Source organism: Thunnus maccoyii, chromosome 9, assembly GCF_910596095.1.
Source record: "Thunnus maccoyii chromosome 9, fThuMac1.1, whole genome shotgun sequence".
NCBI lineage: Eukaryota > Metazoa > Chordata > Actinopteri > Scombriformes > Scombridae > Thunnus > Thunnus maccoyii.
The window spans coordinates 11,909,322-11,936,162 of record NC_056541.1 but is presented as its reverse complement, the minus strand read 5'-3'; the positions used below and the strand labels follow the sequence as shown (position 1 = coordinate 11,936,162).

The window sequence follows — 26,841 nt, the reverse complement described above, 5'->3', positions numbered from 1 at the left end:
CCAAATAATGCTTTTATCATATAATGTTTCCAGTCATTATCTGCAGTCAGCAACAGTATATGCAAGCAAAAGAGACATTGATATAATCTTTAAATAATCATATAAAATGACCTTTGATTCATATGAAAGATCCTACATGAACGCCAATATATAAAATTCTATCTTTTCTCTTAATAAACTGTGACATAAATAACAGAAACACCTTGCAGTAAAATAACCTATTGCAGTAATTTTTCTTTTTCAATTTGATTAATCTAAGTGGTCATTTTTGAGGCCGTAGTTTATGGTGTTCCTAAACAATAGAACAATGGTCAGTGTTATGGCTCTATATACGACCAATATTTCTCTTTTGTACATTTTTCCTGCACTTCTCCATGATTATTGACTGTTTTCCTCTTGCCACATTTTTTTGAGTTTGTGTGCAGTAAATTCAGTCAGCATCTGTAAGTTGCCTTGTGTTGCCTTGAAAACCCTTTTCTGAAAATGCTGACAGTCAGGCCTAAATGAAAGCTGGCACATACTAGATATTGTCATTCAAGAGACTCACCTCTGTGGTTGCCTTTATATTCGTGACTTATTTGACTCACTGTCTGGTGAATAATTGGCAAACACTTAAGTATTATGGGGGCAAAGTCACAAAAATCATGATGATATTTGAAAAACAAGCTAAACAAACAAACTAAAAAAAAAGTTTCACCAAACTGATATTGACTGCAGGGCTTTTTGTAAGGTGTTTCTGTTATTTTGTCCATTCCCCTGACAGTTATTTTCATGATAATGTAACATTTTTCCCTTGACCAGGCTGAAGTGTAATGACCTTTTATATTTTTTTAACATGTAGATTTTCTTTTCTTTGAAAGAATAACACTTAAGCATGAAGAAATATGCACAGATTTTTAAGATTATGCTGCATTTTTGAAAATAAATCATATAAAAACCTTTTAAAAATCTCTAAGCATACCAGTTGCTCGACTGTAGCTGATTTATTGTAAGCCAGCTACCTGGATACAGATCTTGTTGGTCCGCATTGAGTGGCAGACACAGAAATAAGAAGCTGTCACCACTTTGTTGAAAAGCTTTTATTGTCTTAAAGTGGGTCAGTGGAGCAGAAGGATCCAGTGCTATGCAAGAGAAGAAATCAATGTTTGACATTTAGGTTAATTATCATCAGGAGGTGGTTATTATCAAGAAGAGATTCTTGACATTATAGTTTCCTCCTTATTTTTCTCACATTCCGCCACTGGCTTATTTTCTGTGCAGAGTTCTATATTTGATATTATTATATTATCTTCTTGCCGTATGCAGAACACAGTCCCAGAGAGTCTCCCCTCCACCTGGCTGTGCGATGGGGTCTGTTTAGGCTGGCGGAGCTGCTGCTTTGCCAGCCGGGGGGTCTCATGGCTGTCAGTCTTCCAAATGAAGAAGGAGTCACACCGCTGCAGCTGGCACAGGCAGCGGGCAACACAGAGCTCCTGGAGCTGCTCACACAGTAAGCTTATAAGCTCCAGCAGGGCACTTCGGGGAGAGAGACACTGACAAATGAATCCCTGTTGTGCTGTAACATTAAGCCTTCAATACAGAGCTTTCCCACACATAATAGAAAGGGAAATCTATCCATTGAATAGAGAATCGACCCAGTTTTACGCTAGCTATTACCCCAGATAATTTGCATTCTTTAAATTGCTAAATACTGTAAATATAGTGGTTGAAGTACATTTTATGAACACATAAAATGCTACACACCTGTTAGTATTAGCTGTCAAACTCAGGAATGTTTTGTGCTCAAGTCAGGTCGTAAATCTTAAGCACAGACTTACAGGGCTGCCAGAAAAACTAGACAACCATCATCTACACTGACAATACTTGTAGAGAGAGAAGCTTTGAATCCCAACAAATAATTCAGTTTTGACAATTTCTCTCCATATATACATATATACTTTAATTATTAAAATGGTGTTATCATTATGCATTTAGGAGGTTTTTTTCTTCATTTTTATTTGTGATTAAACTTACTCACCTGTCTTGGTACAGCCCACCCAATCCTCTAGCCACACCTCCTGCAGGTCTGTCTCAGGTGTGGGCAGACCGGTCCCGCTTGCTGAGGTTCTGCCATGATACGGGGAACCTGACGCTGACTGTCCGACAAAACCTGAGGTGGAGCTCAGAGGAGAGCCGACATGCTGATATCCTGCTTCTCAGAGGCAGGCTTAGAGATGAGGACTTCCTCAGAGAGGTCAGTGTTTTCTTATGCTGGTAATATATGTAAATGCAGGATCAAAACATTGTCAGTTATGATTAGATATAGGAATATACCTTTAGGCCTAATTTATGTGGTCAAAAATGACTGAATGGTCCTTTCTTGCTGCAGCTGATAGACCTCAAAATGCCACTAAAATAAAGCTAGGTGGAATTGTGTAAATATAATTGTAAAGTAACTAAGTGTGGAGTCAAAAATAGTCCATCCCCCACCAACAATATAGTTAAGTTTACTTTATTTTCTTACTTAAACATGATCTTTTCTCTCTCAGATCAAAGCACTAAGGAGGGAACGAGTGGAGACCATCTTAGGGAAGGAACAACTAGTGGATGATCCTGCAGAGAACGGTATCATACTCTTCCCTAATCTGGGTGCTTTGTGGGATTGTGGGATTGTGGAGGCTTGTTTTTACTAAACCATCCAGTCTTAACTACTTTCTTTGATGTAGCAATGGTCTGCCATTTTTGCTCTGGTGGTTTATGTGGCCAGATACAGTGATTTGAATCTGGCTAAAATAGTGATAGAAATGGACTGCCCTCATGTGGGGAGTTAGGGTACTGCAAGTCTGTTGAAAAAAACAAAAAGGAGGTGGAGAAAAAAGAGAAGTTGAACCTAAATGATCCCAGTGGATGAATAAGGATTATTTAAATTTAAATAACAATAAAGTGCCAGAATTTCATATGATAATAAGCAACCAAACATTTCTTCCATAGAACGCTTGAAGTTTAAATGCACAAATAACTGCATTTATATGGTGTGAAAATTGCACCAGGCTATAAGCAGTGCTGAAGCTATTCATGCAGTCAATAATAGATTAGTCAATCAACAGGAAATTATTTAATGAGAGATTTGTTGATTGATTAATTGTTCATTCATCAAGCATAAATGCTAAATATTTGCTTGTTCCAGCTTTTTGATACTTTTGTTGTTTGGACATTAAAAAAAAGGCTTTTGAGCTGTTTTGTGGACATAAGAAGCTATTTGGAGACGTCACCTTTGGCTCTTGAAAATGATGTAAAACAATGGATAATCAATGGATTCATCATTGATGGAAATAATCATTGATTGCAGCCCTGTTTATAAGTACTCTAAACAATCAAACTGTACCTCAAAAAAAGACAAGTGAGCAGATTGAAGTGTGGATGATCACACTCTCTTTTACGAGATTGTCCCTTCTACCTCTCTCTCTCTCTCTCTCTTTCTCTCTGTCTCGCTCCCCTTTTCTGTAAGGAAACTTTAGAGCCAGCTGGCATCAGTATATCAGACTCCAGTGAATGTGTTTCATGGTATCCTGCTGAGGCACAAAAAGACTATTGTCAGGTGTTGTTTAGCAATCTCTCATACATTACATCCTCTCTGTTCTCAGCTTTTGCTTTCTCTTTCTCTTCCTCTTTTCATGTAATTTATTCTTGTCTCTGATTTTCGCTCCCAACCTATATAACCTTTATGGGTCGCTACTACTTCCCTCTCCTACATTTCCTGCCTTTATATTTATACGTGACCCCAGGCTGCGTATCAAACCCACCCAAACACTCATTTCTGTGTGTCGCTGCCTTGTTTCTGGTAAGCGATCATACACTGTGTCCTTTGATCTGGAATACACATGGTAGTTAAATGAACAATGAAAGGAGAAAATGAAAGGAGATCAAGGCCACACGGTAAATATACCCTCAGGTTATGAAAAGAAAACAAAAATAAGACCTAACAGAGTACATACATCATTAAAAACCTGAATCTGTGCTTGCTTGAGTCTCTTTTGAAGTTTAATGGCTGCGTCTGAGTATGTTCTCACTTCTTTCAGGACTGTATCCTGATATTAATGGAGAAAATTCTGCTGCAGAAGAAAATGTGAGTATCTGAGGGAAGGACTATGTGTTTTCTCATATGATTTCACATACACAGAGCTTAAAAACTGTACTTTGAAATATGATCAGAATATCTTTTGTACCAATATCTTTTGTTTGTTATGATGCATTTTAAAGTAGAGTAAAGTTGTGAATGTATTGGAAAACTTCTTTCACAAAGTGGATTAATTTCATCAAATATGAACATAAGTTACTTTCCTTCAAAAACATAACTCATTTAGTGCCATCATCTACTGTATTTTGAAGCAGCAGGTGTTCTGGATATTTAATTTCAAATTTCTAAATGTCTAAAAGTTCTGTTCAGCCTCCATGAACATCTGCATCAGCCAGTGGCCAAACTTCACTCCTGGCTAGAACAAGGCACTGACTTCTCCCTCCGTTGCTGGCCCTCAATACTCCACATTGTTTAACTCTCATTGTTAAGGTGTTGGAGCCGCCACCTGGCACAGGTTGCTGAATGACCTACTTTGTGAGTGGTCAAGTGTGTGTTTCATGTTTTGAGAGGTGTGGCGTGCTCTGGTCATCCTAGTGGACCTGTTATGTGTGCTACAGATGGTTACCTAATTGATTTTACTCTGTCACACACCTAAGCACCCAGCAGACACTTATGTTTTTGTACTTTGCTCTACTTGTTTTTTAGTTTTCTTGGTATGCTTGTAACCTGATGGGAAAGTCTCACTGTGGAAATGTGTGTGCCGTTTAGTGAAAGCTTCCCTGTTTCTCTGCTCAGGACTACGAGGAGCCGCTGATGTTTTGTTTGAATGAGGAGGACCAAGTGGACGAGCCATCGCAGTCTGACTCTGGTAAATGGTTATTTTATTTTTAACAATCCTTTAAACTTCACACCAAGCACCTTCTTGGAAGTCCCGTTTCAAAAGAGCAGCTCTTTCTGAATATGGCTTTAATTTTAGAGCATGTGGTGCCTCAGCTGTGGATCATGTTTTGTGTAGACAGAAACTGATCATTGTTGTTTTAGGTGGTATTATAGTCATAGGAAGTTATCCAAGTAGCTTCCAATCATTAAGTGAGTCCAACAGCAGGAAACATTTCCTTTCCTGAACAGAACTTCAAATTCAACTCTAATCCTCCAGTATGACCAGTCTACCTTCCCCACTGACTGTAGGATCACATTTCAGTCCCCTTGCCTGTCTTACCTCCCTCCTCTGGGGCTTTTTGGGGGCTTGTCGCTCTGCGTTTACCCTAATTATGGCAATCAGAAGGAATCTTTTTAATATGACATACAGGCAACACTCCTTTCGCTAATCCTGAGTCACCCTATTCCCGCTAACTGTGATTGCGAAAATGAATCCTAACGAGGTGGCTGAAGGTGGCTTCATTGTGATCTGCTTCTAGACGGGAAGGGAAGGATTTGAGAGTGGGAACATCCTGCGGGTTAATAATTGGCTTGTATTGCTGGAGAGCAGACTGATGCCTCAGTGTAAGAATGCTGTGGTTACAAGCTGAGGCTTCAGGCTTTATAACACTTGGCAATAGATATCTGCAATCTTAACTGCCTGTGGCTGGTGTTGTTTTCCATGCTATATGGTTTAGCTGTTTTCTACTATGCGTGTGTGTGTGTGTGTCTGTGTGTGTGTGGGTGTATTTGTTGGCTGTTTGAGGATTTTCACATTTTCTATGTAAGTCTTTGAAGAGCCTGCCTGTGACCTCGATTGATCCCTTCAAACGGCTTTTGTGGTTCAGACAAATAGCATTGGTCACTTGATTGCTGCTTTCTTCAAGTTTCCCCTCAATGACATGTTTAAATAAAACAATAGCTCAGAATGAAAATGACTCAGATTTTGTACACGTAATTCTTCCGGGATTAAACTGCATATTTGACCCTTGAGGACATTCAGATTCCTCATTAGACATTCCAAAGCTGTTGAGCATTACAGAAAACTAGTGGAGCATATATTATGATTCCAGCCTGTGTTTATCACATACAATATGGCCACTTGACTTGAGCCAATGCGTCATGAAATAGACAGACAGAACTTCAGTAGCCAGACCTTCAGCAAGGGATGAGGAATTTTGAGTGTAGCTGTCATGTTCCCCCTGTCCTCTTGATGTCAGCTCTTCCACTGTCTAAAATTTAAACTTTCTTTATTGGCATCATGACCATTATCAAATACAGAATGGCCAAAGCGAGTTGGACAAGATTTAAGTACAATAATTAAGAATTTGTCAGAGAAAAAGACAGTTTCTCTCTCTTGTCCTCCATCCTTCTGCCTTTTTCCCCCACCTTTGCCCTCTTAATGCCCCCAAAATTCAAATACCCCACCCAAAACACACACTTGCCCCCAAATACCTACATACACACACAAACAGAGAGGCTCATGCACCCATGCCCCCACCAGTCCCATCCTCCCAGGTCAGCATTTTAATGTGAGTTTAGTGAACAAACAGCAAATGACACTTCATCCTGAGGGTCTCCGCTCTCCACAGCTGAAGAAAGGATGGAGGTTGATGTGTGTGTGTGTGTGTGTGTGTGTATGTGTGTTTGAGAGGGAGAATGCAGTGTGGAAGAGTGTTCTGAAGGAGGCAAGGGGTATAGTGTGTGTGTGTGTGTGTGGGGTGGGGGGGCTGTTTGTGGCTGAATGGGGGTTGCCAGGGCTTTGCTGAATGTAGTTTTCCAGCAGCTTGTTGAGATCCCCAGGGAAAAGAGAGTGGAGCAGTGTGAGAATGGTGTGTGTGTGTGTAATGGGGGGAATAGAAAGCAGGAGAAAGGGATTTATGATATGGATAGTTTGGCTCTGTGACAACAGACGATGAGTGTAACGCCAGGAACGCTAACAAGAGTCTCTGACCCCGGCTGAGGGATCTAATTGGAGAACGGAAAAAAAGGATTAAACCTCACACAGACCCCACAAAGGCAGCATTAATGTTCACCAGTACAGTGCCAACCCCCACCCCCTCCGCCTCCCCTCCTCACACACATACACAACCTCACACACACACACACAGAAACTTCTTTAACTACTTTCTATAGTCGCAGTGTCCGTCTTTTTCCCACCTCTGCATACATTCTGCCTACAAAACCCTTCTCATCCTCTTTTTCTGTCACATTCCTTCATTTATGTGCTTTCATAAACCTACGTTTGGCCTCTTTCCAGAGTGCTGTTGTCTCTTAAAATCCCCTTCACTAGCACATTGTCTTTCTTCTGCCACCCTTACTCAAACTTACTTGTATTCTTGCCGCTGCAAATGGAGCACTGTACTCCTGCAAGTTGGCAAGAGGAGGAAAAGGGTGGGGGTGTGGGTGGGGGGGAGGGAGGGAGAGGGGGGACGACATGGAGAGTGAAGAAGAAAACAGCAGCGGCTCTCACTGCTGTCTCCATGGTGAGGCTGCTGACCTGGCAGTCTGCTCCCCCTCCATGCTCCAAACCCCTTTCCCCCCCGGACTCAGCTTGGCTTTGACATGCTAAAATATGGAGACAGAGACGGAGAGAAAATGGAGTGATTGCGAAGGACTCTCCTCAGACGTGGCATCATGCATATTTGAGGTGAATGGCTTGTACCTCGAAGTGTGTGGAGTGTGTAGCTCCACATCCTGGGATATCTCCGAGACAATGATGAACTCACAGGGTTAATGATTTCTCCCGTGTGTGAGACTCACCTCCGCTAAGCTGTCTGCCCTCGTGTTTGTCTTCGCTGTGGGTTCTGAAGTCACTCCTATGTTTGACTTTGTCTCTCTCTGTTTCTCTCCCTCCTTCAGTCACTCTTTCCGGCCGTCAATACCCTCCTCCCCCTGCCCCTGTCAGCATGTGTTGATCTCTCCCCCCTCTCCCTCCATACTGTGTGTGTGGTAGATGAGTGACTGACTGAGACAGAGGAAGACGGAGAGATCCAGAGTTGGCACAGATTGAGAAAAGCAGTCAGAAAGAGAGGAAAAAGCGATACTGTGGATAAACTATAGAAAAGAAAGCAGAAAGAGAAGACCGAGGTCGGTCCTGGCTCTGTCGGACAGTTGGTTCAGAGTTGTGGAGGGGGAAGGGGAGGCTTTTAGGGGGAGGGGTGGTTTGGGGGAGACAGGGGGAACATGCTGGCTCACTCCTGAAGTGTCAGTGTGTCTACAGCGGGGCTCTGGAAGAAGGACGCTACAACTAGCCCGGAGTCTGTTCAGCCATGGGGGAATGGATGTAAACTGAGGCATTTATTCATATACCTTGAGCTACTTGGATTAAGATTTTCTTGAACACAGTAAATCATGGATTCTGACTCGGACTCTCCTTTCAACTACTCCTGGCCCTCTTTTCCGAGGATGAGGATGCGCAGGAAGACGGGCAAAAAAGGTAACACTATAGTAACTGATACAGTAGATGTGTAAATCTATCTGTCACATTCACAGTTACAGTCAAATGAGTTGCCATGAATGTCAGCTAGGTCACTTTTCATTTCACAAATATCCTTAAGAATACATGTTAGTGTTACCGGTGTGTTGACTCATGCAGTGTTTGACAGACATAAGATGAATGGAGATTAATTTCAGAGCGAATGCTGCTGATCTGTATACATGTAGTTTTTCTATCTCCTTATAGCTACATCATGTTACAGATGGCAAATGGAAGACTTTACTGCGAACTGCCCTCATGGCAGACACATTTCACTGTTCGCTGTGGAACAGTAAGGTTAAATTTAGACTGTTCCCATTACACATTCATACTCACAGGCATCCACTGCAGCATGGAGTCAATCAGAGTGAGGTAACTGCGTGTTTGCCAGTGATGTAACCTGATAGCTGACAGTATGTTGGGGAATGTCAGATGTCCACTCTAGGCTGACTGTGTGGTTTGGGGCTTTCGACATTTTCAGATCACACTGTTGTTTGCATGAATGAACCCCGCTGAGGAGTCGTGGCCTCACGTGACTGCTGGGGTCCTTGATGTGCAAAAGGAAAGGCCTGAAGTTTGTCTGCATATACCTACGCTCAGGCACCTGCAGTTGACGATCATAAGCAGTTTTTTTGTTGAGCTGTCACTGAAGTGTAATTGGAGCTTGCCACAGTTTATTGTCAATTCACTAGAAATTGAACCAAAACCAAGTTAATCCTGGTGCTTAAACTTGGCATACAAGTTTGTTTATTCATCATTAGTCATGGGAGGGCTAAACTCACTGCTTAAAATAGTGCAGAGTTAAACCAGAGTGATTCAACTGTTTATTGCTTTGTGTGCAAAACAGTGACTAGGAAGAAAGAAAAAGAGAGAGGCAGACACAGAGGAAGATCAAGTTACTGCCATGTCTGTGTCATGGCTCAACTCCAGTGGTCTTTTCCTCATCTTTCACCATAAACCTCCGAAAGATTATCCATGTTATTGCTTGGTAATTGTGATTGACATCGGCAAGTTTTATACACACTGCCTGTCTGTGCTGTTCGACTGAAGAGCAGAAAGAATTCCACCATATAAACTTTTCAAATTGACCAAATATCCTCCAAGTGGATTTCATAATGCCCAATTTTTCAAAGTCAGAATGTGAAGTTGAAACCGCTCTGGTGTAACAATGCACCTGCACCAAGTTAAATGTGATTTCAGGTGTGTGGAGCTGCAAGTTTATTTCTTCACTCCGAGGGCTGATCGCTGGTCGCTCAGGGTTTACCTTTTCCTGGATCTCTCGGGCCGGATGACGCACCGAAATGTAAACACAACGGGAACACACAATGTGATGCTTGGACTGGGACGTTCGACCGCAGGTGTCAGAACTCAGAGTGGGTTTGTGGATTTTGGTGGACAATTGTTTTAATGATTTAAACGGCCCTCCATGAGCACTGAAGTCAAATAATTATCTCTCCGCTTTTATAAGGTAATAACACCCTCTGTTTTGATTATTTCACTCCTTTTTTAGACTGCAGCTTGTTATTTTACTCTGCTCCTAATTTCTCCCAGCTCTCTTCAAAGTGACAGTTGTTTGGTGCGGTGCTTAAAAAGTGAAGAGGACAGCATGGACAAATAATGTTTTTCACACTCATAATAAACGAGCCTAGGTGTTTACACAATTAACAGTTATGATTCTGTTTATCTTGAACTTTTTTTTTGTTTTGCCATTTAAGTTCCCCAGCAGCTTTTCAAAGAAAGCGAACCTTGAGAAAGAGCCCTTGTGACAGCCCTGCCTCCCCCTTTCCATCCTGCCTCCCTCGATCTCTCTCTCTCCCAGGGGTGTGCACGGGTTGAAGGGTCACTCTCTGTGTTTAACTGCCCTGGTCTGGAAACCTGGCACTGACTACTGCCTTTGTCTGAGTCTCTTTAAGAGTTCTAGCTCTCTCTTTTTCTCTCTGCTCCTGCTCCAGGCTCTGCTACTGTATAGGGTTGGCTCTCACTCTGGGACATGCTCTGAATATCACATCACTCCAAATATACCTTCTGTGAGCAAAATCCTATACAAATAGCCCCACACACTGCTCCGCATTCCTTAATACCTTCTTTGAAATGGCAACCTTGCAGACAGCACTCACTGTCTCAGCAATAAAGACAGTTTCTCCAGCAGAAAAATGGATTTTGTGCAGCTCTAACATGTTAGTAATATGAACTCCCTGCTTCTCTGTTATTCCCCTGGTTAACTAATGTTAAACACAGATCGCAGAGCCTGACAGTAATGTTCACTGAGGCAGTGTTTATGGGTCAGAGGTGTGTGAACGATCGGGCCCGTGGCAGCCAGCTGTGGCTTTGGACCTGGCCCAGAACCTGAACTATTAGGCCTGTCTGTCAAGTTCCTGAAGTGGGTTTATATGAAACAGTATCTGCTTTCAAACAGTGGTTTGACCCACATCCAAGATCTGACCCTTACTGGATTTGATGTTGGATTAAAACTAATCCTGCCATAGGTCTAACATCACTTTGTGTAGGTATTATGTATCTGGATTCAGGTTCATATATTACAGTATATAATGATACTCCATAAGTGTTTTAACAACAGAAGAACAGGTTGTAGCTCTTATGGTTAGCCATTTTCTGATAATTCCAGGTTGTGGTTACTTACAGTACATTTTGATGTGGAGTGGCCTCTGTATATCATGCAGTGGTTCAACTTGAGTCTATTCCTTTACATCTGATGTGGATGGAACAGAAATCATCTGGTGTCCTCATCAGTGTCTGCTTGACTCCCTGTTGCCTCAGATTTATTGGACTCACCGCCTACAGGAAGCACAGCCAATTGTTGGTCTGATTTATTCTCTGCTACAACTGCTGAACTTCTCTTCTTCTACTCTGCGGTGCTGGCAGCTTGGAAACATGAATAAACTATGGATTTGTTTTTTAAAGAAGACTGTTGAGTCTTGGTTTGATATCTGCTTGAGGAGTTTAGGTGGAAACAGCAGTGCCAAAGACACGTTTTTGCACTACTGGCATCATTGCAAGCATGGCTTGTCTGGTGTAAGGTGAGACTTGTGATTAGGAACATAATAATATAACTGAGCTAATGAGGCTGCCGCTTCTGGTTAGTGTGATAGAGCACTGTACTGTTACTACCGGTTGTTAATGTGGTTAGAGATTCTTTTTTTTTTCTCAGTGAATGCTTCACAGAATGTGAAATCTCTGCCTCAATGCTGCACTTCACGTACAGTACATAATGCAGTTGTGTGAGCAGCTGAATGTAACCACAATCTATTTCTGTTTGGTTGCTTAGAAGCTCCACTGGAGCAGTTTGGGGTAAACTGTTAGATTTATAAACAGTTTGGGGGGAATTTCCTTGTTATTTGGGGGTGCAGTTTTCTTAATCCTGTGTGTCTTACAGATCGATGGTGAGCTTTAAATATTGGTTACTCACAGTCGAAGAAACAGAGATACTCCACTTTAGAAAAAGTAGGAAGTGAAAGTAAACCAGAATACTGCAGCAGTCATTTTGCTAACGTTTATTTGATTAGTAAGATTTTGTTAGCGTACCAAGTTAATGAGTTTTATACGATTAAGTACAAAGGTTGCAGATATAACACAAAGGTTTCGTGTGAGTGTGGTGCTGGGATTGGGAAAAAAAAACAGGCAGAAAACTCAACCAATGGTATTTACCGTAACGCTCAACAGAGACAAGTTCAGGAATTTCACATAATCTTGAAAACAGGCAAGAATTGCTGGGTGATCAAGAGGCAAGCTGGGGTTTGGATCCATCAGTGTCCATTACCAACATCCTAAAACTGAAATTTTTAGTATTCATTTATGCCAGTTTACAGATGAAATAACCATAACCATAAAAATGGAAACTTGAGCGGTGACAGTGAAGTTAGTGATATTACTGAAACGTTTTGATTAAATGTCCCTTCTGTGACACAATATCATTCAAATTGATATTTCAATTTAAGTACTATATGAATGTATACATATTGTATATACAGTACATGCCCATATATGCCAATAGACTGTACATTGACATATATTAGACAGGTGACAAATTGAAAGAAAAACTTCTCTAAATGAGTAGAGAAGCATACTGAATGCAGATGCTTCTGTACAGTGCACATGAGGTCACTGAATAGTTTGATGAGTATTAGAATTATGTGACTCATATGCTATGGCCTTTGCAGTTACCATATTTGAACCTTGTGGAAGAGCTAAGTGTCAGATAATGTTCTCAACCATCACCAAAATACCAAATGAGGAAATGTCTCTCTGAAAACTGGTGTACCAGAGACTCGTAAAATATAAGCCAAGGCACACTGAAGCTGTTCTGGAGGCTTGTGGTGGCTCAACACCTCACTAAGACACTTTATAATGTTTTTTCCTTTAATTTGCCATGACCTTGACTTCTAAAACTGCCCACTTATACTTTTATATTGGGATTTTATTAATTTTAATATTATTTTTCATACTTTCCTTTAAATTTGTACAATTTTATTAAAGTGAAATTTGTGTATATTAGTAGTAAGTATCAGTATTATTAGTGTAAGTTTTGTAGTGTAAGCTCATGTTTTTTTTTTTAATTAACCTCCTTCACTGTGTCGCATAAAGGTTCGTTGTTGTGAGTGCTGTGACTGCTAACGTTCTCCCACAGCCTCTTTGTGTATGTAAGTTCTTTACTCGCTTATGCCTGAAATACTTTCTTAGAAATTGTGTTGTGGAGAAGCTGTGTTTTGTACAGAGCACATCCCAGAGGGAGCTGTGTGTGTGTTTTGAGAGCAGGAGTGTTTTCCCCTGTTTAACAGCGAAACCAGGCTTCTGCTCACAGTGACTCCACTGTGTTGAAAGGGTCCCTCTCAATGCTACTGTGTGCTCACCGGGACTTATTTCCACTTGCTGCTGTATTGAAGGCAGGGTTTGGAAGAAACATGCCTACAGATGCCCACTCACAACTCCATGCACACCCATTCACGTGTGTGTGCAAAGAGCCATTCAGACTGACACACACACACATACACACACATACACTCATGCAGAGACTACTGGTCCTGAACAATGACATGCAACTGCCCAGGATGTCTATGTCACTTCCTGTGTTTGTGAGAAGTTATTCTGTGTTTCTGTGGAAACCAAATGTGATATTGAAAAATCCCCCCCCCCTCTCTCTCTCTCCCTGTGGTTCCCTCCTTCTCTGTAGAGAAAAGCCAGTCCATAAGGGAGAGTCAGGCCTCGTCACCGACTCTGGCTGCAGCTGCCAGACTGTCAGCAATGATCCATGGCAAAGACAGAGTCTATGCCAACGCCATGCTGGTGGACCAGGTGAGTTGGGCTGAAAATTAGAAATTATATCCTCTTTCTCTGTTGTGTGAGTGGAAATATACGATGTATATCAGCTTTATATTTCATAACATTGAATCAAAAAAAGACAAGACAATGTTTCATTACAGGAGTGACAAATTGGTCGCTTGAAAGGCTCCTTCTCATTGCCCTCACTTCTTATTTTTCTGCTTCAGGTAGATGACGCTGACATTAAATACCGCTCTCCGGGGGAGAAGGAGGTGAGCCCTTCGCCACATGTTGGCAGCCCATGTTGGGACACTTTCTCCATGACACCCCCTAACTCAGGGAGCTGGCCCAAGAACCGGTACCCACCCTCGCCCCAGAATGGGGAGAGGAGAATCCAAGGCTTCAGCCAGGAGAATCACAAGGAGCCATCCCCTCACGTCTCCCCTTCTACCTCCTCTCCTTTTGCTTCCTCCCCAATTTTTCCTTCCTCCCCCCTGGCTTCCGCTTTCCGTTTGTTCGAGGGAGGACAGAGGCGGCAGACACAGTCCTGCCTTACAGTCTCTCCTTCGCTGAATCGCAGAGGATGCAGCTTGCCGCGGGGCCTGAGGTAGGACAAAAATTGCTGTTAATTTTCAAATTCATAATCAAAGGCAAGCAACATGTGTTGTAGAATTGTAGAACTTCTGATGTGACTGGCTCTCAACTAGTTTAGTTTTTATGTTAATTTGATCCAAAGAAAGTGAGAGAATGGCTAATCCATTGCCAATGTACAGTACCAAGTGTCACCTGTTTGGAATTACAGAAAAAGCATTATTTGATATTTAGTACAGTGATTGTAGTCACTGAAAGTGCGGAAAGTGACAGGAAGCCTGGACACAATTGAGCTGTTTGTGTACTGAGGTTTCTCTGTACATTCCTTCCAGTTTCCTCAGTGCTGCAGGATCTCCTGTATTAGGTCAGAAGCCAAAAGGCTACATGGTTTAAAACCTGGTTATAGCCCGGATTTAGCCATGATGACTGTCCATGACGATTTTTTTAGATCATGGAGGTCATCTGCACTTCTCTGTACAAAATGCTGTAGGTCATCATGGAAACAGAGTCAGCACATTATCTTGGAGTGTGCAGGAGTTTAGATAGATTTAAATCTATCCTCAATTTCCTTAATTGAGCCTTCAACCAGTTGGAGGTGTCATATTGTTGATTTTTTTATATTAAGAGTAGTTTGAGCTGGTTAATGACAGAAATCTGAATAGTTTGTCTATAGCTGTAATGCGTAATAACATGACTCAGTACAGTATCAGCATACTGAAGGCTCATAACCTTGTCATATGTGTGTTTGCATCTGTGTTTGTGTGGAAAAAGTCCCAGTCTTGAGTGTGACAGTGGAGAAGAGGACATATTGGGACATTCCTACCCCTGCTCGTCTTTAAAGCAGCAGTCCATCCTGTGCTCCAGCTCAGGAGAGGAGAGGGACTCTTTCGACACTTCCCCTGAATTTAACCGCACACACTCCGACAGCACGCACAAACCCACCAAGGTACACCCTCATTAAACACGTTGTATTAAATTTTGAGAAAAGATGTTTTTAATGCATGTAGAATCCTCTCCTGATTCTGCCACCTCTTTGCTCTCAAACAAGAAATTGAAAGAAAGTTATGTCAACTGATTGCCTATTTGATAAAGCATAGAATTTTTTTTACATAGGGCAGACAATAGTTTGATTTTAAACTCCAAAGAATGCACTTCTGATGTGGTGTTAAGTGCCTTGCTCACACAATAAAGTACTAAAAACACATGTATACACTAAATGCAAAGTAAATCTCCTGAACACAGGCAGACATTAGTTTTTAAGCCCAGACTGTCAACAGCTCAATGCTGTGAATGAAAGGTCAGACATATTGAGTGGATTTGTCATCCCTGCAGCAATCTGTCGCTCTCCAAGTTTCTTGTTCGCAGGATTGAACCTGCAAACTTTTGCTTGCTGCTCTGTCTGATCTGTTCCTGCTCTCAACCAGAACCCAGAGGAAGCCGAGGTTCGTCTGCGCTCCTACTCCTACTCCTCCCCCAAGGCGAAGCCGTCACGCCCGCTGCTAAACCGAGATGCAACCATCACTGACCTGGCAGAAGGTCAGTGAACTTTGACCCCTTTGCCCTGTGACCTTTCTGTTTTCAGGGGCCGCCTGAGTGGACACATGTGCCACATGTCTAACAGGGAGAAGACCAGACAAGTGCCATAAATCAATGGAACCTCTATAAAGTATATGTATGTTTAGTGTGAGCTCTGCTATGATACAGCAACACTACTTGTGTGTGTGTGTGTGTGTGTGTTAGTGCACAGCATTAAGGCCGTACTTTATCCTGTGTAGATGGTGCATTCAGCAGCAGCGGTCGCTCTCTACTTCAAGCTTTATCTCTCTCTAAATCCCTCTCTCGTCTCAACCAAGTTAGTAAGTACAAGAGCAGTGTCAAGAAGCAACGTAAAAGCTGCTGTTCGGTGAATGACAACGCCTCTCTCTGCTCTTTTTGGTGAACCACGGGGCAAGCTGGTGATTATCAAAAGCTGCACAATTAAATTGGTATAACTGCACTGTCATGTGTTGTGTATTAAAGCATTTCATGACTCACTGCAATGTAGAATATTAAGCACATTGATACAAGATGGAAAAACTGGATTCAAATAATTGAATAAGTCACGATTAAGTTGGGCAAAAAATCATTTTGCTGTACAATGATCGGCAAAACAATAATTTTCTTATTGTAGCCCAAATTGTGCAGCCCTATATCTGTGGTAAGATTTAGTTTTTGGTTGTGAGTGCAGCACCCATAATGACAATGCCCAAACCACCGTCTCAGAGAAGAATATGTCCATTATTATTTTGAATTGCTGGGTGATCAAGAGCAGATTTTCTCCAAAGCTCAATGCCAAATGTTTTCTTTCTTAGTAATAAAACAATAGGCATCCAAAATACTGAATTACATTATATAATGACCTACAAGTAGAGGTCTGAATATTTGAGACTGTGCATTTTTAAACATCCTCAGGCTTTGGAAAAATGCTCTCTAAGGAACTCTTAGATCATCTTAAGGAGGAGTTTCTACTGTGGGGGTTCTGTTTTGCTTCAGTTTGGGTACATGTTTTGTTCCCTCTTGGTTTTGATTTTCCATTTCTGCTGTCAACTGTTTTTTCAAAGCAAAACTCCTGTGCTGTGTTTGGTCTTTCTCTGTAAGGGTTTGCTGCATCAAGACTTTTCCAGTGCTTCTTGTATTTACTTCTGACTCAAATCTGATTGGGGGTGATTGTTTTTAACCCTCTTGGCTGATTCACTGAGAATCTGTAATAAAGTCTTTAACTTCAATGCCATATTTATTTCTGGCTACTCATTTGCCTTTCCCTGTGACTCTACATTACAGAGCAGAGAGCATTCAGCCTGACTGAGACTCCCAGAGAAAAGAGGTAAAACCAGTGTATTATTTTTCTCAGGCAAGATCCACTCAACTGCACAGGGACTTGCTCGTATGCTAAAACAGACTTCCTCCCTTTTGAGACATCAGTGTTGACCAGCGGTTAGAGATTGGCTCAGATGGGTCTGCATGTGTGCGTTTATGTCTTCGGAGTTAAACCTGTGGTTGGGGTCTAACTGGGCAGGATGTGACATACTTCCTGTTGCAAGGCTGGGGCCAGAATATGCTCTGATTGCAACCTCAAAATTACCCTGAGTAAACAGCAAGACTCACGCCATTCCTTGACTTCAGACCTCAGAAACATCTAGCTCGTTTTCAGAGCACGTCACTGATACTGAATTCATGATTATGTGTTGTAAACATTTCAACTGGTGAACTTTACAATGCTCCTATATGCCAATTTTTCCTTTACTGTGTTCTCGTTTCTTACATGCCGCAATGCATATTCATTTCACAGTTTATTTCATTTCATTGCTTCATAAATCCATCATGCTCTCATACATTGTGTTCGCTAATAACCATGCATTGCTAACAGAGGAAACATGTTAGAGGATCTTATAAGGCAATTAGATTATCATAACAGATCATTAAGTTATTGTATTAGATCATATTAATACTGCAGTATTCACAACACCAGCCTGAACAGACTCACCAATCATTTTAGTCCCACACAGTATCAGTATCCATCCAGTGTTGTAATATTTTATATGTTTTTTCTAAAGCAGTATTTAGCAGAGACACCCGTGTGACTATCTACATGTAAAACCTGTAGTCATCATCCATACTCACAGTGTTTTTTTACTCTAATAATAGATGACAGATATTATTAACATCTGGAGTCTCCTGATGAGCCAAAAAACAACAGCTTGGTCTGAGGTGTGTTATATCCACACAGGGTTTTGGGTTTCCGTAAGCGGGCCCAGTCAGCAGAAGAGGAGAGCAGTGCGTCACTCCAACACCTCACCCTCACAGAGTTCCTCAAAGAGTATGTTTTCACCAAAACGGCCTCACAACCATGCATGTGTGGCTTAACCCATTCTAACACCGCCGCACAACCATTCCCCCCCCTACTCATCCATTAACCACATCGATTCTTTGCAGCTGTTTTTGGTGGTTTATGAATCCTCAGAGGTAGATTATATTAACACGTTTAATATCGGGTCAGAGTATAGGTTTGATGTGATGTTGCATGTATTTTTCTTCTTTACATTCTGTCATTGTTGCCTTTCACCTAGATTGTCTAATGTTACTACCTTAAGTTGCTGTAAAAAGTTGACATGTTATTAATTGCATTTTGCCAAGGTCATACTATAAATAGCATCCACTAGAGTCCATAGTGATTTCCAAGCATGCCAAGCATGTTGTTAAGAGTAATAGTCTGTAGACCAGGGGTCCTGGAAGACTGTCTGGACATTCTTTCATTTCAGCATGAAACCAAAGTCTCAGATTACTCATTTTGTCTTAGTATATTAAAAGTACTAATTATAGCAATTACTTCTATAAAGGGTGTGCATGTTGGTCTTGAGTGCCGCAATCTTCAACAGGCCAATGATGTGATGGTTTGTGATGACTACTGACTGAAATTTTCCCACTGAAACAGGATCGAGGATGAGGAGTGGGATAAATACATAATCCCATCTAAGGTCGAGTCAGAGAAGTACAAAGTCAGCCGGACATTCAGCTTCCTTAAGAGCAGGATGTCCAGCACACGCAACAAAACCAAGGTGAGGAAGCTCATCGGCTTTTGCCTCAGTGGAAAATAACATTTCTGCAGGCTACGATTTTACCACATGTGCAAAGTGTGATTGAAAAAAGTCTAAAGTAGAACCTCATTAAAAAAAAAAAAAAACCGAGCTGAAAGGCCTTCCACCCCAAAGTAATGCTGTAAAAGGTTTACCACCTCTCAGACAGGCCGTGTCAGAATTCCTGTGCCGGGTAGCTGTTGTCTGTGCTCAGTGCCTTTATTTGGTGAGGGAGAAAATTCCCTCTCTTCAGGTCTTAGCAACGGGACACAGTGAAAATATCCTCTTACATAATTCACAGACCCCCAACACAGCATGAGGAACCAAAACACATTCCATAGTATACTTTAAATCTTATAAACACGTGTGCATGTGTTGGAGAACGTTTCCATGTATGCAGAGGCACACATGATGTGCATGAACAGTCAAAAAACAAACATGCACTCTTAGACTTCCTTGTAAAGTTTGATAAGAAAATAAACACAGCTTTATCACACACACACACACACAAAGGGATCCCCCTAATGCCCCCCTACGGATAAACCACCACAACAGCAGCGTCCCCACGGACTTTAACAAAGTAAACAGAAAGGCTCACTCAGAGGCCCCCTTATCTCAACTAACTCCTCTTTTAACAGGTGTTTTACAGCAAGAAGATGACCACTATATGCTTCTCTCTGCCCGCTACTCAGTCATGTTATTTCTACTTCAGTGGTTTACATGATATTTTGGCACTAACTGCAGTAAATGTCAGCTGAATGTGTAGATTTAGAATATTTATGACTTGTGTTTCAGGTGAAGGGGAAAGAGGTGAAGGAGGGAAAGGAGAAGGCAGGAGCAGCTAATGGACACCAGTTTGTTCCCGTGTCTCCATCTGGCCCCGCTCTCTGTGTGGCCTGTGATAAGTCTGTTTCTGGGAAGGAGCTATTGCAGTGCTCCAGTGAGTATTATACCGAGAGCGTTGTTGTCATTTTATGTCCCGTGGTGGCTGAACTGTTCAGAGTTTGTGTAAATCTCTTCGCACGTGTTGCCTTGATGTTTTGTTTAGCCTAAAGACATGAAGTCAGTTTTCTTCCTCCCACAAAGTCAACATCGATCGCAAGGAGCGGGGCAGTTTGATAGCCATCTGGACACTGAATCCAGAGATGTGGTAATTTTGTTTATTAGCAGTTAACTGATGAAATTAACTGGAATTTCATCTGCTTTTTTCTGCAGACTGTTTCCTGAATGTCCATAAGAACTGTCGAGAGTCGGCTGCAGCCTGTGGAAAGGTAACTGTCAGACTTGTGCACCACATTTGGTCTCAAAAACCAATGAGTAAGAACAATGAATCATTTCAAATAGTAGTTTAAAGGAAAAATACACTCTAAAAGACTTTACAAACATAGATGTTGATGATGTGCACAGCACATTGCATGTCTGGGTCTACTTTGTTATTTGATGATGTGTTATTCTTATTGTCATATTAAGTTATTTGCAGCTCAAAATAGTAATGTCATGAGTCATACTTGGGCTTCTTCTTCTTCTTCGATTTTCCAAGTCAAACAATCACACAGAAAGTATTTCTCCAGCACCAACAGCCTATAAAAATGCCGTTACATTACTTGTATTGTATTTTGAATTAAGAACACAATTACCACTTTATAAACTAACAATCTCTTACTCTTGTGATGTTATTATGCTACAGCTGTTACTTTTGTGAATCACTGTCCATGCAGTCAAGTCATGAATCTAGTAAGTTCACATGTGTTCTCTGGGGGTTGTCGAAATCGCAAGACGCGTGCTGTGCGGCTGCCACATCCCCAGTTCAAATCCGGCTTTTGTTGCAGATCATTCCCTCTGTCTCTCTCCGTGTTTCCTGTCACACTCGACTGTGCTGTCTAATAAGAGCAAAATGCCAAAAAAAGAAATATGCACAGGCGAGCTGATGGGAAGCGAGTCCAACGGGAAGAGTTAATTCCAACACTTAGTGACAAAGGAACTCCTGGAATGTGATGAATATCACAAAGTGACGACAGCAAGACTATCTGCGGGGGGGATTTTTCTTCTTAATTTTTTAAAGGCTTAAATAGACTGACTTTGTTATGTTAGAACTACAACTTGATATTTATTTCATATTAAAACATGAATATTATGATTTATAGCTGTTGATGTTAATATGATTATATGTTCCCCAGAAGCCACAGGAGAGGAATGCATTGCTGATGAAAAGCAAGACCCTGTCCCTCCCACAGAGTGAGTCAAAAATTACGGTGTGTCCCCCTCCTCCCCCCCCCCTCTCCCTGCTGTCCCCTCCCTCTGTCTTTGATTTATTTAGTTTTATCTGTCCTCCCTTGGTTCTCCTGTAGTAGATTAAGTAAACCATTTCTCCTCATCCCCCACTCTCCCCTCTGACTGTTGTTCTTTCTCTGGTAAAAAAAAAAAGTTAAATTTTAATCTGCTTCAGTGGGGGATCAGGCCTGGATTGTGTTTATGTGTGTGTGCATGAGTGCAGAGGTTGAGTGTTTCTCATGCACTGACAGGATAATTTCATTTCTTAATGTGAAGCTACAGTATGTGTCTTCACCGAGAGTTTGGCGTCGACAAAGGTGTCAAGGTCACACTCAATCAGCTTCAGTTACTACAACATGCTGTCACAACTGTAGGCTGCATGCCCAGTTAAACAAATGATAACAAATGCAGACCTTCTCACAGCTTTATAATACAGCAACTGTTACAGTCGGTGATTACGTAGATATAAACAAAACGTCTGAATTCTAAACAGACATATGAAGTATTTGTTTTTTGTAATGGGGAAGCCTTCCAATCTGGGAACATATACTGACTCCTCTTCCTGCCTGTTGTCCTGGTTTCTCTTTCAGACTCTGTGAAAGACAACTCTCCAGCCTCCGTCTTCTCCTCTTCCTCCTCCTCCTCCTCTTCACTTCCAACAATGACCAGAGAGAAGAGAGAAACAGTTGCTACTCTCACCAAAAGCATCTCCATCTCTATAGACAGCAGGTAGGATGGTTGTGTTCCCACTATAGTCAAGTCAAGTCAGTTTTATTTACTTGATATCACAATATCACAAATTTGCCTCAGGGAGCGTACAGCAATACAACATCCTCAATCCTTAGGTGTTTGATTTGGATGAGAAAAGACTCCCCCAAAAACAAGGACAAAATGGAAGAAACCTCAGGGAGAGCAAGTCTGCAACAATGACTTTTTAAAATGAAATCTTTACATTTTGAACATTATTAACTGTGTATCTTTGTCTGTTTCATTTCAGTTTATTTTAAATGTACTGTGTATGTATATCCTAGTATTTTAATTACCACTAAATGAGTGGGATGGGTCAACCTGTAACCCACCAAATATCTAATTCTGGATTTCAGTGAGTTTTTTCAGAAGATTTCCCAAACTCTCTATTTGTGACTCCATCCACAAAAAGTTCCATGTTCAAATCACACTTGTTTTGTTTCTGTACAGACGGCTGAGTGATACAGTGGGGGTGGACGGTGAGTGCAGTGTGACAGCTTGCACTAACAGCTCAGACGAGGGAACGCTGATCACAGCGACTCCCCTGTCAGCCGAAACTCCGATCACCTCACAGGGTGAGGAAGACAGGCTTACATCATCATTTCACACACATACAATACATTATAGTTTAGAATTGCCGTAACATGGATTGTGACTTAAAAGGAAGACATGATTCATTGTCGTTATTCCTACAGATGCTGGTGACGCTCCTCTAATGAGCGACTTGTCAGCTGACCTGCTTGGACTTGAGGTGGAGTCATGGAGTCTTGCAGTCAGTCCGGAGTTCTGCAGGTTGCATGACAGACGCACCATCAAACGACAGGATGTTATTTATGGTGAGACAGCTCTGTCTTTCTTTCTTGAGTCTGGAGATCATCTTTAGAAAAATTCCAATACTTAACAATTTTATTGTATTTCAGTATAGTTTTTAATTTTAGGGTATTTTATATGAGCATTGTGTAATTGTAACACAGATCTTATTGGTTAAGTTGACCCTATTTGTCAGTAGTCAAGCCAGCTAATTGGCAGACTTAATACCAAACATCATGCACAATTCCATCCTTGAAGTCCATAAAACCTTTTACTACTCGTTATTTTTTCCACATATGTGTTTTTTGCACGAAACTGTTGAAATGTGTCTCTACCAAGCAGAAGTGCTTGCTTGTTCCACTGAGATTCAGTTAAACACTTGTTAGCCAGAAAAATCACATTGTCCACATAGGTTATCTCAATCAATGAGATTATTTCACTGCTGAGAAACCTTTGCCCACCAAAACACATGATCAGCACCTTGATACATACACATACCAGATATTTCAGAGTCCATAATCCACTTTCGGTGCCCCTATATAGAGCTGATGCAGACAGAGCTGCACCACATCCAAACGCTGACAGTCATGTCTGAGGTATTCAGGAGAGGCATGCTGGAGGAGCTGCAGCTGGACTGGGACTGTGTGGCCCGGATCTTCCCCTGCTTGGACCCCCTCTTGCTCTTCCACAGGAACCTCTTCGGAGCATTGCAGGAACGCAGACAGGCTGCAACCCAACCTGAGAACCACAGAAATTACCTCATCCATCAGATTGGAGACATTCTGCTTCAGCAGGTTGGTGAAGATTGATGCATGTAAACAAACACACAGATACTGTAAATGTCTATACTGAGTCTCTTATGGGCTCTCTCTCAGTTCTCAGATGAAAATGCTGAGAAGATGAAGCAGGTGTACGGAGAGTTCTGCAGTCACCACACTGAAGCCGTCAATTTCTTCAAAGAGCTGCAGCAACAGAACAAGAAATTCCAAAACTTCGTCAAAGTAAGCTTCTGCTCCAAGCTCCCGTATTCTTTTTTAAAATATGCTTTTAAAATATCTTGATTTAATATCTTGATTGAGGAGTTAATGTTCTCATAATGTTGTTGACCTCTCTGTTCACAGCAACAGAGCAATAACTCACTGGTCAGGCGAAGAGGGGTGCCAGAATTTATCCTGCTAGTGACTCAGCGCATCACCAAGTACCCAGTGCTGCTGGAGAGGATATTGCAGTACACTCAGGGTAAGTCCACTCTACTGCATCCTAAACAAACTCAGTGACATATTCTATGGAACACAAAGGTAAAGGCAAGGGGTATTTTTCATGTTTTTGCATAGCAACATGTAAAATTTGAAATATGATCCAAAAATCTCCTATAGCATTGCATGTTTCAGGTCAGACTGTTACATGAAAAGTACAACTGCAAAACTAGCTACCATATCAAGCACAAATAAAGAGGTTATTTCCTGTGTTCATCGATAAAGTGTTATACTAAAACATGTATTTTTTGCAAAATAAGAGGATATGCATTATTTTTGCAGTGCTGGTTGATGCACTGAAAAAAACTAGCACATTATTAATGGTGTCTGTTTGAAAAATATTCTGCTTGAGCATGTTTTCATGACTTGTGTCAATTAGCATTCAATGGTTTAACAAAGCCAGTCACTATAAAATGCCTTAGTAAGCAGAACTGACATGTGCCAAACTCTTCTGTTTCTGTGGAATACAGAAAGAGCCTGAGTGTCAGAACCTTTTATTTTTTTTATTGTAAGGGCAGTCCAGTTGAAAAACAGTGTTTCATAATTTGTTATTTTGCTAAGACCTCTCTGTCACTTCTTCCATCCGCAGAGGGAAGTCAGGAACATTCTGACTTGTCCAGTGCTCTGGCTCAAATCCGTGACGTCATTGCAGCAGTGGACCTGACTGTAAGTAAACATGAGATGTTTCAGGAGCTGCAGGAAGTGCTGGCCCGGCTGGAGAACAAGAGCTTTGCCAAGCTGAAGAATGGCAAGGTGTTTCGCAAACAGGACCTGCACAGCAAACACAGAGATCTACAGCACAAAGGGCTGGTGTACTGGAAGACTGCCACAGGACGTCTAAAAGGTGTGTTTAAGAGCGTCTATGTCACTACATCTTTTGAGTTTAACAGACAATCTACATGTATTTGTACTTCCTTTTTCAGATACGTTGGCTCTCCTGCTCACAGACGTTCTGGTTTTCCTGCAAGAGAAAGACCAGCGCTTCGTATTTGCAGCTGTGGTAAGACTCAACCTGAGGAAAACTTTGAAATCAGAGACACCTTGTCCAGCTGTCCATCCTTATTTTTTTATTTTTAATCCACTCTTTCAGGACCAGAAGCCCCCAGTTATCCCTCTGCAGAAGCTCATCGTTAGAGAAGTAGCTAATGAGGAGAGAGGGATGTTCCTCATCTCCGCCTCCTCAGTGGGACCAGAGATGTATGAAGTTCACACCACCACCAGAGAAGAGAGGAATGCTTGGATGAGACACATACGACAAGCTGTAGAGAGGTTTGTGTGTCAAGTCATCTACATTTACATGTATTGTACAGTATGTTTGACTGTTAATGTGTGCATGTGTCAGTGCTTTTGGCAGATACTTTTGTCCTCAACGATGTACAAATAAGATACAATCCAAGCCACAGTAGATCACGGAGAAGCCTCTGAGAATTACTCTGGGAATTAGAATCTGTGTGCATGTGTGTTTGCCTGGTTAATGTGTGTAAGTGCATGTGTGTGTTACACATTATCTAACCTTCTACTATCAACCAACATGGCAGGTGTCCTGAGGAAGAGGAGGAGGAGGAGCGGAGCGCTGAATCGGAGGAGGCCAGGCGGGCAGCAGAAGTGAGGGTTCAGAAGATCACCAAGTTCCAAGGTAAGAAAACATTTGTGTGCCCGCATGCACAAAGTATCTGTTACCAGACCTTATTAAAAAATGATTAATTGTATAATCATGAAACATTAAAGAACATTCCCTGATAGAACCATAAGCAAATAAAGTCTTAATCTTAGCGTTTGTTTTGTGTAGAGACGTTGTTGGGTCAGGACCAGCGCATCTGCGACAGCCTGGAGGAGAAACTGCAATTGTATGCTGAGCTCACGGAGTTAACCCTCCGCTCCCCAGAACCTGTGCCACATCGCCATCTGCTGGTGCAGCCAGATTCTGAAAGTGAGACGCCGCGAAAGGCCTCGTCACTGCTCACAGCTGCACTCAGAGAAGGTGAGAAAGCTGTTGAATACTGTGGACTACATGATGCTGCAGTCATGCTGCATATGTCAGCTTGAGAATGTTTTTCTCCTATTTCAAAAATGAACATTCCTGCAGGATTCATCAACACATTAACTGCCCCTCCGGAATCTGTTTTGGTGGCAGCACAAATAAAATCTAAATATGGGAAACACTTAGTCTAACACTCTAGCATTTTATACTCAGACCCTTTGATCAAAGTAAGACTTTTGCAAAGGAAACATTGTTTTTACACTTGCACACATTTTTTATTCACCTTAAACAAATGTAACCTTTCTCAAAACACTGTACACATACCTATGTCACATATTTTGGCTGACTATACCTTTTCTCAAGACCATGTGGGTGTTTATAGACTTGCTTAATTGACATGTCCCTCACTGTCCTTTTAGTTTTTTTGCACCTGTTGAGGCTGGACAACTTACACCTTTAACATTCTCATTTGTATTAGGAGTTTGATGACATCATGTAATTCCTTGCATAGCTCCACCCAGCTACAATCTGATATCTAGTCGGCCACAAATTAAATCACCTATGTGGGTGTGCAGGTTCTGGAGTAACCCAAAAGTACAGCAATACAAGATAGTTTTATTGGAATTGTGTTAGAATTTAAAATATGTATACATGTTTGCTTCTTCTGCTCTGCAGCGGAGAACCTGATCACCATTCTGCAGGCTCGTGATGGCCTTTCTGTACAAAGTCAGAGCTCTCCTTTCCAAGGACCAGAGTGCTGTAGCTACAACAGTCATGGCAGCAGTATCCAGGAGTCTCCCTCTGAGCGTGAGTCACAGATCTACTATACACTGCAATTTTGA

At 41.7% G+C, this 26,841-nt stretch overlaps 1 protein-coding gene across 5 annotated transcripts in view; it reads left to right on the top strand.

Moving 5' to 3' along the window:
• The window catches only part of LOC121904038 (rho guanine nucleotide exchange factor 28-like), a 40,954-nt gene that overhangs the window by 8,938 nt on the left and 5,175 nt on the right, over window positions 1–26,841 (top strand). For 4 of the 5 annotated variants that reach the window (XM_042421535.1, XM_042421532.1, XM_042421534.1 and 1 more), the window contains 26 exons: window positions 1,306–1,489; window positions 2,032–2,233; window positions 2,529–2,604; window positions 4,059–4,105; window positions 4,853–4,925; window positions 13,642–13,763; window positions 13,958–14,337; window positions 15,093–15,267; window positions 15,746–15,857; window positions 17,142–17,184; window positions 18,793–18,916; window positions 19,730–19,874; window positions 20,150–20,205; window positions 21,112–21,169; window positions 21,796–21,934; window positions 22,403–22,527; window positions 22,648–22,788; window positions 23,306–23,556; window positions 23,638–23,763; window positions 23,884–24,001; window positions 24,608–24,862; window positions 24,942–25,018; window positions 25,109–25,287; window positions 25,557–25,654; window positions 25,808–25,999; window positions 26,675–26,806. In XM_042421535.1, the coding sequence (XP_042277469.1) occupies window positions 1,306–1,489; window positions 2,032–2,233; window positions 2,529–2,604; window positions 4,059–4,105; window positions 4,853–4,925; window positions 13,642–13,763; window positions 13,958–14,337; window positions 15,093–15,267; window positions 15,746–15,857; window positions 17,142–17,184; window positions 18,793–18,916; window positions 19,730–19,874; window positions 20,150–20,205; window positions 21,112–21,169; window positions 21,796–21,934; window positions 22,403–22,527; window positions 22,648–22,788; window positions 23,306–23,556; window positions 23,638–23,763; window positions 23,884–24,001; window positions 24,608–24,862; window positions 24,942–25,018; window positions 25,109–25,287; window positions 25,557–25,654; window positions 25,808–25,999; window positions 26,675–26,806 (3,630 nt within the window). Of the gene's footprint in view, window positions 1–1,305; window positions 1,490–2,031; window positions 2,234–2,528; window positions 2,605–4,058; window positions 4,106–4,852; window positions 4,926–8,175; window positions 8,415–13,641; window positions 13,764–13,957; window positions 14,338–15,092; window positions 15,268–15,745; window positions 15,858–17,141; window positions 17,185–18,792; window positions 18,917–19,729; window positions 19,875–20,149; window positions 20,206–21,111; window positions 21,170–21,795; window positions 21,935–22,402; window positions 22,528–22,647; window positions 22,789–23,305; window positions 23,557–23,637; window positions 23,764–23,883; window positions 24,002–24,607; window positions 24,863–24,941; window positions 25,019–25,108; window positions 25,288–25,556; window positions 25,655–25,807; window positions 26,000–26,674; window positions 26,807–26,841 lie in introns of those variants that run through there. The other variant, XM_042421537.1, reaches the window with a different exon arrangement.